Source organism: Eschrichtius robustus, chromosome 19 (assembly GCF_028021215.1).
Source record: "Eschrichtius robustus isolate mEscRob2 chromosome 19, mEscRob2.pri, whole genome shotgun sequence".
Lineage (NCBI taxonomy): Eukaryota > Metazoa > Chordata > Mammalia > Artiodactyla > Eschrichtiidae > Eschrichtius > Eschrichtius robustus.
In genome coordinates, this window is record NC_090842.1 from 24,858,889 (window position 1) to 24,877,814 (window position 18,926).

At 35.5% G+C, this 18,926-nt stretch overlaps 1 protein-coding gene across 3 annotated transcripts in view; it reads left to right on the forward strand.

Annotated features, from left to right (window-relative positions):
* The window catches only part of CDH8 (cadherin 8), a 370,300-nt gene extending 351,651 nt beyond the window's left edge, over nt 1-18,649 (forward strand). For 2 of the 3 annotated variants that reach the window (XM_068527304.1, XM_068527303.1), the window contains 2 exons: nt 14,939-15,190; nt 16,645-18,649. In XM_068527304.1, the coding sequence (XP_068383405.1) occupies nt 14,939-15,190; nt 16,645-17,138 (746 nt within the window). In that variant the 3' untranslated portion in view covers nt 17,139-18,649. The remainder of the gene's footprint in view (nt 1-14,938; nt 15,191-16,644) is intronic. The other variant, XM_068527305.1, reaches the window with a different exon arrangement.
* The last annotated feature ends 277 nt before the right edge of the window (nt 18,650-18,926 follow it).

Consider the following 18,926-nt stretch of genomic DNA (forward strand, 5'->3'; position numbering starts at 1 on the left):
TATTAAAATGAAATCATGCATGGCTTCAAAATGTATTCAGACTTCTCAACAGTGTATAACAATAGGGAGTTTTATCAGATTACATCTTCAATAAAAAGAGTTTGAATGAGTTTGATGTGATTTCTATTTCAATCATAAGGGTGACCTACACAGGTATCTTTTTTCTTCGATCATTTTACTTCTGCTCTCTCCATCTGTGTTTTAACCTGTTAATATGTGGGTGAATTTGAGGAAAAGCAAATCAGTTTGACCTTTAATGTAAAGTCATTTTTGTATGATCAAAACAGTACTATTTCCAAGACTGTAAAGAATGTGGATTTTAAGATTCAAAAGCACGTGCCATTCCCAGTAACCTGGGAGGAATGATAATGTGACCACTGCTTGAATGATAATTTTATCTACATAACTGCCTTCCTCTTGCCTTCACTGTATATTAAGACTTCTGCCCAAAGATATATGTTTAGCCAAGCTGTTTTAATATAACATATTAAACTTTAAAATGATTCAAGGACAAACACTGGACTGCAGCTCGCTGTAGGATGCCACATTTTGTTGCATCATTTCCCTTCTTTTTTAGCAGCTATTTTACCACTAAACCAGAAAAGAAGGAATTATGCAGGAAAATTGCTATTAGCTGCTACCCCTGCTGGATTACAAAACCCAGAGCATAATAGCTTCCCCAGTGGAGCCTCTGAGGGCTTGGGCCAAGCCATTAAACACTGCTAACACCTAAGGGAAGAAATAGAATAGAGTAGAATGGCTCTCAGGTATCCCGGAAGATTTTTATGCAAACAAAATTTATTTGAAATGCAGATGTCCAGGGCCTAGCCCCAGAAATTCTTATTCATTTAATTTAGAATAAAATCCAAGAATATGCATTTTTAATATGCTCAGACAGATATTTGTATCTGAATTTTTCACCTGGCTTCTGTTTGTGTGAATATTTGCTCAAACACAGGTGATCATTAAAAAGGCTTGACAATTAGAGTGTCAAGATGGACCAAATATATCAGAGCCTAGTATATGATAGGCACTTTATTTTTAAAATGAATGTAATAATGTATGTATCATTAGTGATGTAAGATCCTCTCATTGCATTCTATTTGTGTAGCATTGGATACATTTTGGACTTCTCAAAGTACTGCTTTGCGTTTTGAGTCTCTTGTTACGTGTTATATTCACTGATGACTATTATGTATATATTCAACAAACTAACTAAAACCATCATATTTGCTTTACATTCACTTTATAATCAAATCTCCATTACATCTCTGAGTTAGATCCTCCAAAATCCTTAGGAGTCTGTTTGTTCCTATTGCCTCCTTCATAAAGGAAAGAGTAAAATTTCAGCTGATTACTGAAGGATGACACAACTTCCCTACATTGAAAAGGAAGATGTGAGCTTATTGGATACAAGGGGAAAGATGTATAAAATCATGTAGCCAGAAAGATGATACGAGAAATTGGATCAAGAAAGAGATTTTTAGAAATGGAGAAGAATAGGCATTACATATTATTAGTTCCACTATTGAAAGACTGAATTTGTGGCACTGACCATCCAGGTGAATGTACCCAACAGGTAACTGGAGGGGACATAGGGCTAAGATTTTAGAAAAATATTGTCTGGTATTTGAAATCAGGCAAGTGAATCAGATTCAAACAGATCATAAAGAGGTTAGAAAAAAACGATGAGGACAGAATGCTATGGAACAGAAAAATGAGAATTATAGGGACAAGAAGGGATGCCATTCTTTGCACTTCCCCAGCTTAACAAACCAGCCCTTTCCTCTAAACCCAGCCCACATGCCACTCTTTCCTTAAAGCATCCCTCATTTATATCTACGATAATAGAAATTTAAATCAAGGTACAAATGGCATAGTGGACCACGAGGTATAGGAGCAGAGACAAAAGGACAAGGCTCACAATTAGAGAATGACTATCAGCTGACTCACATTTTGGCTAGTTATGTGTTATTTTCGCTCCCCTTCTGAGTCAGAAGTTCCTTGAGATCAGTAATCATTTAAAAAAGTCATCCATTTGTTCATTCAACAAGGATTAATTAAAATCTTACCATGGAGATTGCTATATGGTGACACATATGATAGTCAATACGATGCATTCACTAAAGAAGACAAAATCTCTGCATCCAAGGATCTTGCAGTTGGTGAGGCAGAAAACCATCACACCTGACTGTATAGCAGCATGCTGGGTAAATATGTGCCAAAGAAGACTTTCCTCTGACAGTGATGTCTTGGAGATAAAAGGAACTGAATAACTGAGAGAATTAACTGAATGTGCCAGTGTGGATTTGAAAGACATTAAGATGGAGGCATGGGTGATGGCAAAGGAAAATGAATTTGTACAATTTTTAGTGGCTTTCACTTAGTTTCTTAGGAAACTAAGAAACCATTTGCACGTATGAAGCTAAGACCTAAAGACACTTAGGTCTTAGCTTCATATGTGCAAATTCAAAATCTTCAGGAAGATGACGATGTCTACCAAAGTGATGATTTCCAGGGATACTTAACCTCCCTCAAATCAAAGCAGGTTATTTAGAATACAAACTACTTTAGGTACTTCCTTTTTCTTTTATATCCTCAGCTCTCTATTCACTATATTTAATGATTTCCATATCTTATACACAATGTATGCTTCACTTTAACTGCTGTTTTAAAATCATCTCATTTCCTGGTCCAACTACCCTATATAACAAGTGTGTTAATGGGCAAAAACTTATCAGCTCCAGTGCAAATAAATTAATCTCTGACTCCCAGTTTCTTAAATATTTAGAGATATCTATTCAATCAATAGAGATGTGGTAGAAAAGTCATTCTCCTGACAATGCTAGCTTTCCAATGTCTGGATTTTTAACCACTATTAGGTTAATTTCTGAAATGTTTACAACTCCACTAAAGACCTTGGTATTTCTTTGTTTTGTTTTTGTATTTTTTCCCCTAAGTAGCTGTACACTTAAAAAATGTTAATGCATTTTTCAGTTCTGCGTAAATCCAAGTAGATAAGAAATATTATTTTCCAGATCTGCTGATATTTACAAAAGCTTTAAAATTTCCACTCAAACAAAATAGAAATTGGGTCTTGGTATAGTTTTCACTTTTGTGAGTTAGTTAATGCAGGCATTTCTCAGATAAAATGAAGGTAATATTAATCTTCATCTCTCATTCCCTGGTGCCTGGAGTGAGATAAATCTGCCTTTCCTCTGAGCTCTAAGGGATCTGCATAACATACATGGAACATTTTGATTAAGATCAAGCATGCAAATTAATTGCAGGAGAAAAATAATCAAACTCAGAAGACTTTGGGCAGTGTGATTATATCTAGCATGGAACTTGGACTTTGAGATACTTGCATTCCTCTCTGGCACCGAAAATGCTTATTTCTTGATAATTAATTCAAGGTTACGCTATGCTATGCTATACTATGTTATACTGACTCTGAAGATACGGGATTTAGATTGATAAGAGTGTTGTACTGAATGCCTTTTGATGCCTCTACAATACTATATTTCTGCCTGCCAGTGGCCTTGACCACTTAGTTTTTACCTTGTTTCTGATAAAGGTGTCATGGTATGGAAAAACCTCCTCCACACACTTTCTCTTTTTTATCTTATCCTTGAGCTTTAATATAACCTTCTTAGAGCCCATTTCTCCTTGCTTCCTGAGGTGGCTTTTGCTAAGATGACAGAGAAAGTGTAGAAATACATTGGACTTGCTAGTAATTCTTAACTGTCAGCTGAGAAACCTTTCATCAGTCAAAAAAACCTGTTTCTCATAGGTAAAATGGCCATAAGAATGCCTACCTTGCTTCTGTAAATAATATTTAATCAGATTTATTGATTGTATTAATTTCCTAGGGCTGCCATAACAAATTACCACCAACAGGGAAGCTTAAAGCAACGGAAATGTATTCTCACAGTCTGGAGGCCAGAAGTCTGACATCAAGGTACTGGCAGGACCACACTCCCTCTTAGAAACCATAGAGGAGAATTCATTCTTCGTCTCCTGCAGTTTCTTTTGGCTGTAGGCATTCCATGGCTGTGGCCACATCATGTCAATGTCTGCCTTTGTGGTCACATTCTCTCTCCTTCTTCTCTGTGTTAAATCTCTCTCTGACTTACTCTTATAAGTACACATGTTATTGGACTTTCTTTTAAAGATACATGTTACTGGATTTAGGACCCACCAGGTAATCCCAGATGAACTCTTCATCTCAAGATTTTTAATTTGATTACATCTACAAAGACCCTTTTCCAAGTAAGGTAACATTCATAGGTTCCCAGGAAAAGGATATATACATGTCTCTTTGGAGGTCACCATTCAGACCACTACATTGAACACCATCTTCATATGGTCTAAGAAAAAATTTCCTCTTATATTAGCCATTTAAGAACAGTATATGTAGATTCTTAAAGAATTTTAGAAGATGCTTAAATTTCATAGATTACTTTAATGAGTCCTAACTTTTGTAAAGTGAAAAGCATAGCCCACTCTCTGTACATTTCCTCTGCAAAATGTCAATCTTTCATATATTTATAGAATTGTAGTGCTGCATGGTTATAGTGGAATAAGTTTTTTTCTGTTAAAAAAGCACTAATTTATTCTATATGTAACTGTAAAATGTTGACTAAACATTAACTTTGGTATTAGTCTAGGAACTTCTAGAAGAATTCACAGTGACAGTTTTTCTAAAGCCAAAGCAAACCTTGGTCAACATTTATGGCTAGATATACATACTTTATTATTAAATATTAGGAGGTTTGGTAATGAGTCAATATTCATATAAATATTGAGATTATTGACATCAGGTGGCATGGTGCACTATCCAATGAGGAAAAAAAAGGGAAAAGAATGACAAGTGATCTAATTAGGTGACTCAGAATATCCAGTTGCATGTTGCAGACTTAGTATGTTGGTATACTTTCAATGAATTATGTAGGAAATTATAATGGTACTGGAGGAGACTGGCTTCACAGAGTCCTAATTTTTATTAATTCATTATAGCCTGATTGTTTCCAACAAGACTTAGTGTTTAGAGTAAAAATACATAAATGAAGTGTAGATGTTATGATCTGTGCTTCATGTTCCTAGATATTAGATACTATATATGCATATAGCTAGTATGCTGAAATCCATGGATTTGTATCTTTATTGCTTTCCTAGGTTTTTAGAAATAACAGACACAACACAATGATAAGAACTTAATTAAATCTCTTGTCCATACCTACTGAACAGAGTGTCATTTTCCTTTGGTTTTGGCCTTCTTGCCATTTTCATTCCATTTGATTTGACCAAGAAAATTTGAATTAAATTTGCAAGTCAAATGACAGGAGACGTTTCTCAAAAAGGCATAATATCTACTGATCTTCTTTTCATCTATTCCTTTGTCATAAACATTTGTCTGGCAAGTGCCTTCATTAACTCTGGCTCCTTGTTGCTTTTGCTTGCATATAACAGGATAAACAAAAGCCATAACTCCATGATTTCAAATAAATGGGACCTAGACCAAAGTAAACTTTCTGCATCAGGGCAACAACAACAGATGAACTACACTGAAACAAATAGAGAATTTAGATTTGCCTGCTTTATTTTATCTGGAAAAAAAAATAGACAATGGGGAAACAACATGGGTATTTAAACAATAACAGCAATAATAATGGCCAAAGAAAATAAATAGAAAGAAGGAAGGAAGGAAGGGAGGAAGGAAGGAAGGAAGGGAGAAAGGAAGGAAGGAAGGCAGGAAGGAAGGAAGGAAAGAAGGAAGGAAGGAAGGAACTTAGGACTGTGGGGAAAATTACACAAATAGAGTTGAAGAATTATCCAGGTAGGCACCGCCTGTCTCTTCAGATAGACTTTTTACTTTTTCATGGAGTATGCATATAGAATTAGTAAGTGACCATAGCACTACCTAGTGTGCTGAGGCTGCTACAACAAAATATTTCAGACTGGTCGCTTCAACAACACAATTTTATTTCTTACAGTCCCAGAGGTGAGGAAATCCAAGATCAAGGGGTAGGCAAGATGTGTTTCATCCTGAACCTTCTTCTTTTGGCTGCTTATAGGTGGCCATCATCTCTCTGTGTGCTCCATATGACCTCTTCTTTGTTTGCCCACAGGTGGAGAAAGAGAGAGCTCTCTGGTGTCTCTATATTCTATAGACACCAATTCTATAGTATCAGGGCCCCACCCTTATAAACCTCCTTAACCTTAATTACTTCCTTAGAAGCTCCATCAGCAAATATAGCCACACTGGGGGTGTGGGGGGGGGGGTTAGGGTTTCAACATATGAATTATTGGGCTACACAAACTTTCAGTCTATAACAAACACTTATTGACTTATTTGCTAAAGGAAACTTTTCTTATAAGGATATTAATGTTGTATGAGAAAATGTCCTTTGATTTCCAATTCCAAATGATTCAAAGACTGAATATCAAGAATCAAAGAGGAAATTCCTCCTAGACTCCTCAGTAGAAGAGAATTCTGATGTGCACCTCTTTAAATGATGGTATTTCAGATATTTTAGAGCAATTTGTCTTCCCCTCTGAGCCTTCTCTACTTAAATATAAGCAACCTCAATTTATTGCTCATGTTACATGATATGAGGCATGTCCAGGGAAAGACTTGGAAACCATCAATATTTCTCTTAAATTTCCATATAAGACCCTGGCTATATATGCTTTCCAACAGCCTGAAATTGATTCTTCTCACTGACTTATTTTGAACTACATATAACCCCCCGTGACAAAATAACATGAATGGAAATAGATATGAGCCCCACAAAGTATGGCTAATGATTACTTCTTCATTTATTCAGCAAATATTTGCTGAGTATTCATTATGCATCATAAATTGGTTATTTGTTACTTGGAAGTTCCCTAGTTTATTTATGTATCCCCAGGGTCTATGATATCCCCATTACGATATCATTTCTTTGTGGTTAAGTGTTTTGATGAAAATGAAAAGGTTTTTAGAAGATTACATAACTAATTTATCTGAGGAGATTGGGGACAAGTAGTAAAAGAAAATTTCCCCAAAGGAGTGATATTTAAGCACAGACATAAAGAATGCATAAATTTTAATAATTCAAATTAGGGCTGAGGAGGGATAGAGAGATTATCAGGCAGAAAAAAGAGCAAATATGAAAGCCCTGAGGACAGAAAATCCTTAACTCAGAAAAGACCAGGAGGGCTGGAACAAAGAGAGAAAGAAGAGTGGCAAGAGCAAATAAAAGTAGGTTAAACAATGTGACTAATGTTGTCATAAGAATCTTTGTTCTGTGCCAAGTCCTGTGCTGGAGACTGAGACTAGAGCTGTGACTAAGGCTAGTCTCCCTCAAGGGGCTTAGAGTTTAGTGAGATAATGCACACATTTTATTGAATATTATCTATTTGTCTTAATATTATCTATAATGTCAAAACTGTTGCATAAAAATTCTAAGCACTTAATTTTAAAATGGCTGCCTTTGTTACAACCTCTAGCAATTTCCAGTAAAATTACAACAAATGCTCTGGAATAACAAAACGACAAAACTAAGAATACAAGTAACCATTTTTATTCAAAATTAATCTGTTGTCAGAATCTGAAAGAAATTTCATACATAATGGTATAAACTGTAATGTGCTATCTGAAAGCAGGCAAGCCTATGCACCTACTATTTACCTGGTCCTTTCTTTACTATTTATTTGGTATATACCTTGTATTACTCAGACAAGGAGTAAGGAATGCAACAAACCACTATTTTAGGAATATCGTCATTTGAAGCATGCCTGGGGCTATTCGTCCACTTTAACTCCCCTTCATGATCTTTCCTTCGACAGTTGGTCATAAACAGAAACAAATGGGTGTGGAGTATGAAGCAAGGTTTTGAAAGTAGAGTCATTCATCCTCCTTGGTGTAAGGCTCATAAGCAAAACATTCCAGGAGGATGAGAAAACAGGAAAATCCGTAACTGAGAAAAATAATAGGGAATACAAATATTTAAATATTTCACCTACTGAGAATATCAGAGAACTAGGTGATAAGGTTACGATATGTTCCTATCTCAATGCAACTCAACTGCACTATATGGGTAGCATATCCATGGACATTAGTCTATCCACCTGGATATTCGTCCACCCTAGAGAATGCCAAATGCTTTTGGTCCATTCTCATCTTAAATAGATCTTGGCACAATATCTTTCTATCTTTTGTCAAATTCTGTCATTATATACTCAAATTCAAAAGATTTAATTTGTTTTAAAAAATCAATGGTCATTTCCTCTTTTTGTTTCATATATTTTCCAGTTTTAGAAAATGTCTGTGTTTTCTCTAATAAATCATTATCAAGGTATCCTCTTATATTGGTTATGCTCAAAAAGAAAAATAAATAAATGCAGTAAATATAATAAGTAAGGGAAGAAGCCATAAGGATAGAACAGGTTAAGCTGTTAGAGAAAACAAGATGATATAAAATGGAAATGCATGCAAATATGAAGGACTGGAAAGAAGATTTTTAAATAACACAATAATACAATTGAAGCCAAGTTTAGAGGTAGTGAACAGCTAAGTTACTATCCTTGATATGACTGCCTTTTCCCTTTGCATCATTGTAAAACAAATAAAACAAAAGAAAAAATTAAAAAGAAAGAAATGAGAGTGCACTTTTACAAAAAGTGTCTTCAAATAAACACCATCAATCATCTTACTTAATGTTGAAAGTCAAAAGCTGTTTTCTCTTTTTTAATATCAAGAACAAGGTACAGGTGTCTACCATAACTTCTTATACTCAGAATTGTATGTGAGGTTCTTGTTAGTATAGTTAAGATGAAAAAAAAATTAATATAGGCATTTAAAGCTATAAGTATCTCTCTAAGCACTGCTATAGCTGCATCCATTACTTTTTGATTGACTGCATTTTCACTTACATTATCTCACATTTTCAAAATTTCCTTTTGATTTCTTCGTTGAATCATTGGTTATTGAGGAATGCATTGTTTAATTTCCACATATTTATGAGTTCCCCCCAATTTTTTTCTGTTATTGATATCTAATTTCATTCTATTACTGTCAGTGAATGCACTTTGTATTATTTATATCCTTTTAAATTTATGGAGGTTTAGTTTATGCCTAGCCTATGATATACATTGCAGAATGTTCCATGTGTACTTGAGAAGAATATTTATTCTGCTGTATTTGGGTAGATTGTTGTATAAATATGTTAGGTATAGTTGGTTTATACTGTTGTTCAAATCTTCTGTTGCCTTATTTATTTCTGACTAGTTTTTTTATCCATTACTGAAAGGAGAATATTGGAATACCAAACTATTACTTCTGAATTTCTAGTTATTATATCCTCAATAATATATTACGTATGCATTGTTTTATACAATTGCTTTTTAAAAGTTAGGAAAAGAAAAGAGAAAAACTATGCATTTATACTGTCTTTGGTAACTACATAATTACTTTTCCTGATGCTCTTTGTTTTTAATGTGAAGTTGAATTACCATCTGGGGATATTTGCTTTTCAGTCTGAAGAACTTCCTTTCCTGTTTCTTTTAAGACATGTCTGCTGGTAACAAATGCCCTCGGTTTTTTTGTAATCTGGGAATGTCTCTATTTCATTTTTTTTAAAGATAGCTTTGCTGAATACGTGATTCTTGGTTGAAAGTTTTTGCTTTGAGCATTTTGAATGTGCTAGCCCTCTTCCTTCTGGTGACCATTATTTCTATAAAAATTTAGTTGTTAATCTTATTGGGGTTCCCTTGGAAGTGATGAGTCAATTTTCTCTTGCTTTCAGCACTTTGACTTGCAGCATTTTTTTTTTCTGGCTCTTTGTGAATCTCTTTGTGTTTACGTTCTTGATGTTTGTTGAGCTTTCTGAATGTGGAGACTAATGTTTCCAAAATTTTTTGAAGTTTTCAGCCATATTTTTTCTTTTCCTTTCTTTGTCTCCTAGTATTTTCATTTCAGGTATATTTGTGCACTTAATGATGTCCCACATTTTTCTGAGGGTCTCTTCATTTTTCTTCTTTCTTTTTTCTCTATATACTTCAGCTTGCATATTTTCTATTGATCTATCTCCAAGTTCACTAATGCTTTCTTTTGCCAGTTCAAATTTATAGTTTGTAATTTATCATTTTAGTTATTGTACTTTTCAACTCCACATCTTCCATTATGTTCTTTTTTTGATATTCTCTATGATATGACATTGTCATCACGCCTTCATTTCCTTCTTTAAAGGTTTACTGTAGTTCATTGAACACGTTTACAATGGATCCTTAGAAGTCTTCGGTTAATCTGATATCTGTTTGCTCTCACGGACAGTTTCTTTTGCCTGCTTTTTTGTTTTGTTTTGTTTTCCTCTAGTTTATGGGTCATGCTTTCTTGTTTCTTTGTATATCTTGTAATCTTTTGTTGAAGACTGGACATTTTTAGAGAATATATTATAGCAAATCTGATATTGACTTTTCACTGAAGGCCTGTTACTGTAATTTCCTTGTTTATTTGTTTAATGATAGGCTAGATTACTTTAGTAAAGTCTACTTCCCCTCTGCAGTGTTAAGCCTCTAATGTTTCACTTCAGGGGATCCCAGCCTTGGGTATGCCCGCAGTCACGCTCGAATGGCAGTGGTTTTGGCAGGGTTTTCTGTCTCTTTCCCTGACTACGCCCAAGTTGTTAAACTCCACTGATTGCCAGATGATTTCTGTATTGTTTTTCATTTGGGGCCCTAAATTGTTCTACAGACTAATCCAACCCAATTTGGGCTCCTTCAAAAGGGTATTTCCCTTGGCAAGTGTTTCAGATTTGTTCTGAACCTGGCAGGCTCCTCTGCCTCTCTTTCCTGGGTTCTTTGCTTCTCCACTGAGGCAAAACTTTGAGCCATTGGCTTTGGAGCTGAATTGGAGACTATGCTGGGTTTCTCTGAGTGATGCCTCTACTTTAGGAGCTGGGCACTTGATGCAAGGGAACAGTAGCCTCAAGTCTTTTGGGCTTGGCTCTCCCAGTGTGAAACCACGGCTTTACAGTCCAGGGCAAGCACAATTGCGGCCCTGTATTCCCTGTGAAGCCTTGCCAAGGTAGAGCCTCTGTTGCACAAGTATAGGCTGTAAAAAAGAAAGGAGCCCCTCTTCTTGGCCATACCAATTCAGAATTTAGTTGATCAATAGGTAGCTAGGAGCAGGGTGAGAACTGGCAACACCTTGCCCTCCAACTGCTAGCTGGGGTGGGTGGGGGGAGCCCTGTTGAACCAGTTTGGAGTGGAGTTTCCATCTCACAGAGCTGAGAGAAGGGATGAAGGAACTAGTTTCTGGTTGACACACGACATTCTCATCATTCCCACCAGACTCTAATAGAGTTTCTTGAATAAACGTTTCTGCATTTGCTGCTTGTCTCCAGGACCATTTCCAGAGACATTAATTTTCTTAAATGTTATTTTATAATTCTCACCAGTTCCACTGGGGAGCAATTCCGCGGAGTTCCTCATGTTATCATGCTCCTCACACATATCTCTGTGTTGAGATATATTTTTATAAGTAAAAAAAAGGTTTAGGAGTTTACTAGAATTAAAATCAATTCATAAAACAATCAGATGAACAATGAGATGAAAATATAATTTTAAAAAGGTAGTATTTACTAAAGAAACAAAGTACATGCAGTACTAATAATAAGTGTAAAAAATATGTGAAAATCTCTTGTAGCTAAAATAAAAACATTTTGTTAACATACATTAAAGAAAATAAAGAAACCACAATATTGGTATAGAAGACTAAACATAATAAAGCTGCCAATTCTCTCAATTTATTTATATCTTAATATAATTTCTACTAAAACTCTTACAGGAATTTTCATGGAACTTGATAATCTCTTCTATATTTGTCAGAGATCAGCAAATGAACAAGAATAGCTGAAATATTCCTAAAGAAGAACACGATAGGGGAAAATACCCTAACAAACATCGAGATTTATTACAAATTTTTCATACATAAAAAGCATGGTATTGATGCAGGATTAGAAAAACATAGCATTGGAACATGATAGAGAGCCTAAAAGGATGAAGGTGCAAAAAAATTTGATTTGTGAGAGACTGAGAATTGAAGATCAGTGGGTAAGGGATAAGTTACTCTATAATTAACCTTGGGAAAATCAATAATCAGTACAGCAAAAAACAATTCCATACAACTATTTAAATGTGAAAGGTAACATTATGAGAAGTAATTTTTATATAATTAATAATTTAAAAAATAAGGCTAAACTACTAATCATTAAAGAGACTGATATGGGCTTCCCTGGTGGCGCAGTGGTTGAGAATCTGCCTGCCAATGCAGGGGACACGGGTTCGAGCCCTGGTCTGGGAAGATCCCACATGCCGCGGAGCAACTAGGCCCGTGAGCCACAACTACTGAGCCTGCGCGTCTGGAGCCTGTGCTCCGCAACAAGAGAGGCCGCGATAGTGAGAGGCCCGCGCACCGCGATGAAGAGTGGCCCCCGCTTGCCGCAACTAGAGAAAGCCCTCGCACAGAAATGAAGACCCAACACAGCCAAAAATAAATAAATAAAAATTATAAAAAAAAAAAAAAGAGAGAGAGACTGATAAAATTGCCTACATTGAGGTTAAAATTTTAATAAAATGAAAAGGCATCATACGTTTTAAAGAAACAAACCAGAACTTTGTTAAAGATATTTGCAACATGTAGATTGAAAGAAACATGTATTTCAAATACATGAATTTGAAGTGTGTGAAACTGCTAAGATTCAATGTTTTTTTGAGCGTAAAATAATGACAATTCAATTTGGCCTAATGAAATAACTGAATAATTAATAAATGCAAGTTCCAATCAAAACTATGGTAAAAAATTAATAGGCAAATAGGGAATTGACTTTGCCTGGAAGTAGCAGGTAAATTTTAGCAAAAATGACTCATAGACTCCCTTTACTCAGTCAATAAGTTTCTTTATATAGAAAGGGAGCAACATCTGCAGATACCAGGAGTAGTAAAAAAATATGAGTATGAGTTTGGTCTTAGACCCATCAATGCTTTTCGAAGTAATAAAGGAGATAGTTTTGTTCTGCAATGAGTACTACTCCTGCTGCAGTTTCTAAATTATCATTACAGTTTGTTTTAAAGAGCAAATATGCAAAGATAGTTTCTCATATAAATAATGTTAACCACAAAAAGACAAAAGCCTCGTTGTAATTTTATTAATTGCATCTTGAAGAACAATTCCCATCTTCTGTTTTGAACTATGGCACATGAAATCACCCACAAATGTTCCTTGTACTAATTTTAACTGTATTCAATCTTGTCACACACTTTCTGGAAATGTAACACAGCTATCTATATATTCTGTATCTTTTTTGAGATGATGTTCTCCTGCTTTTAGCTTAGTGGTATTTCCTTCTATGTCATGGAAATAAAGATTACTAGATCATTTGGAATACCACTGCTTACTTCCACTAGAGACTTCTTTTCACTCTTCAAATTGCTAAATAATGAGGCACAACCAGCGATAATTTAGAAAAAAAAAAATTGTTAACTCAGAGTTTTTTCTTTTTTTTTCTCTTTAACTGCTTACTAGCAAGGCATTGTAGGTCCACATATATCTTAAAAAAAGCAAAACCAAATATAATTTATACATTTATTTTAGGGAATGTCACTTTTTTTGAATTCTGGTATAGTACTATATGGTACAGAAGATTTAACACATTTACTTAAAATCATTTGAGTGGAATATCTATTCATGTATTTGTGTATTCTGGAAACCAGTAGGACACTGATGACCAGGAACTGGACAGCAATGGTTTGGAATGCCTGCCTTAATATGCAACAACGAGGTAGACAAGTGTTCTGGGGTCTGCAAACTTGCCAATATTTGAAAAAATCCCAACTGAAATAATCATTTTGCCCAAATTGTACTGCACACATTAACCAAAGTTATGTTTATTTGCTTTTGGCTGGAATATCAGTGTGAAATAATCAGTGTTCCCATGTTGAATAGACCTATGTCTTTCATTAATCAAAATGAGAAAATAGATTAATAATTTATATATATATGTATATATATATACACATATATACACACATATATAGCTATAGTTCATGAGATAGGGATGAATGACAATAAAAAGTTCATTTTGGGGGTGAAATTTTGAGAAACATAGGGCTACCACGGGACCAATCACTTCTCACTGGCCAGTTCTACATCGAGCTGAAGTATGCCATTAAGTATTGCTTAAATGTCCTTACGTGTTGCTCCAGATAACCAATATACATTTCCATATAATTAATTAATACATTAAAAATGTACCACCTGCTCCTATGACTTTTCATCACTTAATTCTTATTTGTGTAACCACTAGAGGTCTTCTCTGCAGAATTTTAAAATATGTGGCATATCTACTCCAATTGGCAGTAAATGAGACTTTTGTTACATGTTAGTGTAAAATGCTCTAGAGCATGAGTGACTGTTTTTAGGTACCTGTGGGAGTCAAATGCATTGTTTTGTATGCCATACTGTCATATAGTCTACTTTTAACACAAAGCTTCTCAAACATGACTTTCAAATGTTATGAAATTCTGTCAAGTTTGCATTATCAGGACAAACGAGAGAACATTAAACTTATCTATGGGGACTTGGGGTAATTTGTGTCTTCTAAAAGGACACTTGAAGATCATTTTTGTAAAAGAAATCTTTTGCATTTACAAGGTGGTGGTAAAACTCCATTAGTTTATCCTGAGACCAAGCTCATTGAACCTGTCAGGGTGTGGATGTTTTGGTCCATGCCAACTGGGAAAGTGGGAAAGGGGAGAGGGAGAGAACTGGCGTGGTTCAGTGGAGTTGGGATTGTCTTGAGGCTTGCAGAGGATTTATGAACTAGAAAAACAAGTGTTGTTTGGGCAGCCGTTTTGAAATGATGCAAACTATTGTAATTTTCACTTTTTCCAGATAATTCCCTCAGCATTTTGGCAAAGCATAATGGATTCAACCGCCAGAAGCAAGAAGTCTATCTTTTACCAATCATAATCAGTGATAGTGGGAATCCTCCTCTGAGCAGCACCAGTACCCTGACCATCCGGGTCTGTGGCTGCAGCAGTGATGGTGTTGTCCAGTCTTGTAATGTTGAAGCTTATGTACTTCCGATTGGACTCAGTATGGGCGCCTTAATTGCCATATTAGCATGCATCATTTTGCTGCTAGGTATGTATTTTCTTCATAGCCTAATGGTCACCATTTTTCTGGTTCATAAATGACTGTAAAGAAGGACAGAAAACCCTAACCCAGCCTAGAAAACCCTAATCAGCATTCTTTGGAAGAAAAATTCTTTTGTATATACTTCTCCAAGCTTTGAGGTCACTAAGAGAAGGGAAGAAAAAAAGAATTATAATAGTAAATATTCAATTGGAGAGAACTATTCAGTGCCTTTTTTATTCCCATCACTGGTGAAAAGACTAAGCATAATGGTGGTGGAAGTGGGGATGGACCTTTACGTGGTTACAACAGCAACTATTACATAAGAAGGCCTCCAGATCTTCTGATACACACCAGTTTACTTCAATGGGGGCACACATATGTCCAAAATACTCTTTTATCTAAACAATGTATAGATTGGGTTACTGAGTCCATCCAATCACAAAACTTGGTAAGATAAAAACAAAGAAACCAAAAAACACAAGCAAACAAAAAATACATTTTCTTCAAAATTGCATTGTTTCTCAGATATTTTCCTTGATACTACAATCAAATTTAGATGAAGATTGCAAAATAAGGAAAAGTTTTTGTAACTTTTCTACTAAAAAATCCAATTATAAAAATGAGATTAGACAGTAGGAAGACACACAAAAGGAAAGTTACATCTTATCCTGCCCTTAGATAAAGGTTATGTCAGTTTTTACCTTCCTGGTTACATCTGTTCTGTTCACCCAGTACCCTGAGTTGATCATCGTTTCCTGCCACATTTTTTTAATGTCATTAGCCCAAGTTTGGTGTGGCTGATCTGGCTAGTTTTTCATGTGTTCCTCTCCCTTCCCCCACCTTTAGGCCTACCTTACCAGATGGCGGAGTGCTAGCTTTCATACAAGAGAAGAAGTTGCCCATGCAAAGTTGACATTCACCTTAATATATCATTTCATCTGTGAATGGACATTGTTTTATTGGAAAGAGTCTTGAAGGACTGATTTTAAAAAAACACAAAATGTACTGATTTTAAAAAAACACAAAATGTACTGGATATGATCTATTCAGCTCCTTTTTCTTTATAGAAGAGGGTCATGGAGCCAAAAAATATTGAACGACCTGCCCAAGATACACAGCAAGTTAGTTATGCTATCTGTGCTGTTTCCCGTTTTGTGCCATTTACTCTAGAGCTCCTAACGGTATTAAATGCAGCTTTCACCATAAATAGATGCAAACTTGTTCTTTTAACCCAGCTTCTTCATCACCATTTAATAAACAGAAGCAACCTGGAATAGTATTCACTCAAAATTCAATGCTCATACTTCAGAAAGGTATTTCACTTAATTCCCAAGTGAATGCATGAAAGCTACGTGCTCATAAGTTTTTAAATAGCGCCCCTCTCTCTTAATATACACGATGTGTTGCTTGTGAAATTATATGTGAGTCTGGCTAATCGCTATTTTGTGTTTTTCCTGTAGTCATCGTGGTGCTGTTTGTAACTCTGCGGCGACATAAAAACGAGCCATTAATTATCAAAGATGATGAAGATGTGCGAGAAAACATCATTCGCTACGATGACGAAGGAGGAGGGGAAGAAGACACGGAGGCTTTTGACATTGCAACTTTACAAAACCCAGATGGAATTAACGGATTTTTACCCCGTAAAGATATTAAACCAGATTTGCAGTTTATGCCAAGGCAAGGGCTTGCTCCAGTTCCGAGCGGTGTTGATGTGGATGAATTTATAAATGTGCGGCTACACGAGGCAGATAACGACCCCACAGCCCCACCGTATGATTCCATTCAGATTTATGGCTATGAAGGCCGAGGGTCCGTGGCTGGCTCCCTCAGCTCCTTGGAATCCACCACCTCAGACTCGGATCAGAACTTTGACTACCTCAGTGACTGGGGTCCCCGCTTTAAGAGACTGGGCGAACTCTACTCTGTCGGTGAAAGTGACAAAGAAACTTGACAGTGGATTACGAATAAATCAGTGGGAACTGAGCATTCTGTAATATTCTAGGGTCACTCCCCTTAGATACAACCAATGTGGCAATTTGTTTTAGAGGCAAGTTTAGCACCAATCATCTATAAACTCAACTACATTTTAATGTTGAACCAAAAAAGTAATAATAAAAATAAAAAAGTATATGTTAGGAGGTTATAAATCTTGTGGAGTGCGAATTAAAGTATGTGGCGTGTCTAGAAGTCTTTGGATATTTGATATTTACCTGACCACCACAAAGATTGGGATCGTGGCTCGTCCTTAGAGAAATGGTTTAAAAGGAGGAAAAATTCAAACTTAAAAAGGTGCTTTTTAGAAAAATGGACCTGCAAGAAATTTGCTACTGATATGTGTCTTCTGCAAGGATTTTTATAAATGCAAATGGTTTTTTCCCCTTCACCAATAAGGATCCCGCCACAAATGATAAAGCAATACTTGGTCTGCTGTACACTCTGACTTTTTGGAGTTTTGGGAGGCCTCCTAGATTATACGGTACAGTGACCACACCTTGTACATAATTGCTGGCCCCATTCATCAGAGACTGAATAGCATCTTTAAATATTGTGTCGAGCCTTAAAATATTCACGTTTGTAGTCCATTCCAGGGTGGGGATTGCCAAATCAACAGTGGGAGGAGAGAAATCCCATTCAAACAAGCTTGTTCTCTGGAAGCAGGATTACTCATTCCCCCTGGTTCATCTTCTCCCACAAGGACACAAAGATAAACTGTGTCACACAGTGGACTACATAAGAGACAGATGATTTTATTGCTAGCGCGTGAATTTATTTGTTTAATCCTCGAAATAAATATTTTATTGATGTCCATTAATGCTTTTATTTATTAAGGTTGGTAATCTATAGATTAAGGGACTATATGAAAAAAACACTAAATTATATCCATTAATAATACTTTAGATTGTTTTATATAAATATATATACAATGAATGTTTAATACATGTACATTTTGATGAGATGAGTATGGCAGGCAATATTATCAAAAGGGAAGCTAATAGTCTCTTTAGAGTAGAAAGTGTTATTGTGACTGGTGATGGCAGGAACAGCATTTTCCCAGAGAAACTTTTGGACTGTTTTCTATTTTGTTCATAATCCTAGTATTTGGTGTTTTTACTACAAGCACAAACATCTGAAAGTATATTGATTCATGTGATATTTAAACTCTAGACTTTTAGATGCCTACATAATGCCCTGCCCAATAAACATGCTTCAAGTTGCCTCCACAGTTTTAGAGCAGGAACTGATTTGTACATAATTTTACTGCTTCTGTTTTTAGCACTTCTCTCCCTATCTTCATGGTGATGCACAGAATGTCTTAGACTCCAAAAGAGAACAGCACTAGAAGATGTGAGCATATTCAATTTTTAATGCAAACCTGCCATTTAGGAGTAGAAAATGTATGATAAAACTCAAGTACTACATGCAGATCATTTTAATTTTCTACTTTGCTTTAATGCAATATTGTTTATTTACTCCATGTATTGTATTCAGAGAAACTCCTGTATTGTTTCCTACTTTGTGAAATATATTTTTATAAATACCTTTGTTGTCATCACTTTTTTTTCCCATCAGATGAAGATCGATGAACAGAGTCATCAACTCTAATTAGAATTCTAGAACGTTCAACTAAATTATCATAAGGATCACTTTTATTTGTAAGAGTCTTCATTATAAAGAACCAGAAATGATAAATGGTTTGGCAATGATCACACAGCAAGATACCAACAGGGACATTAAAGAA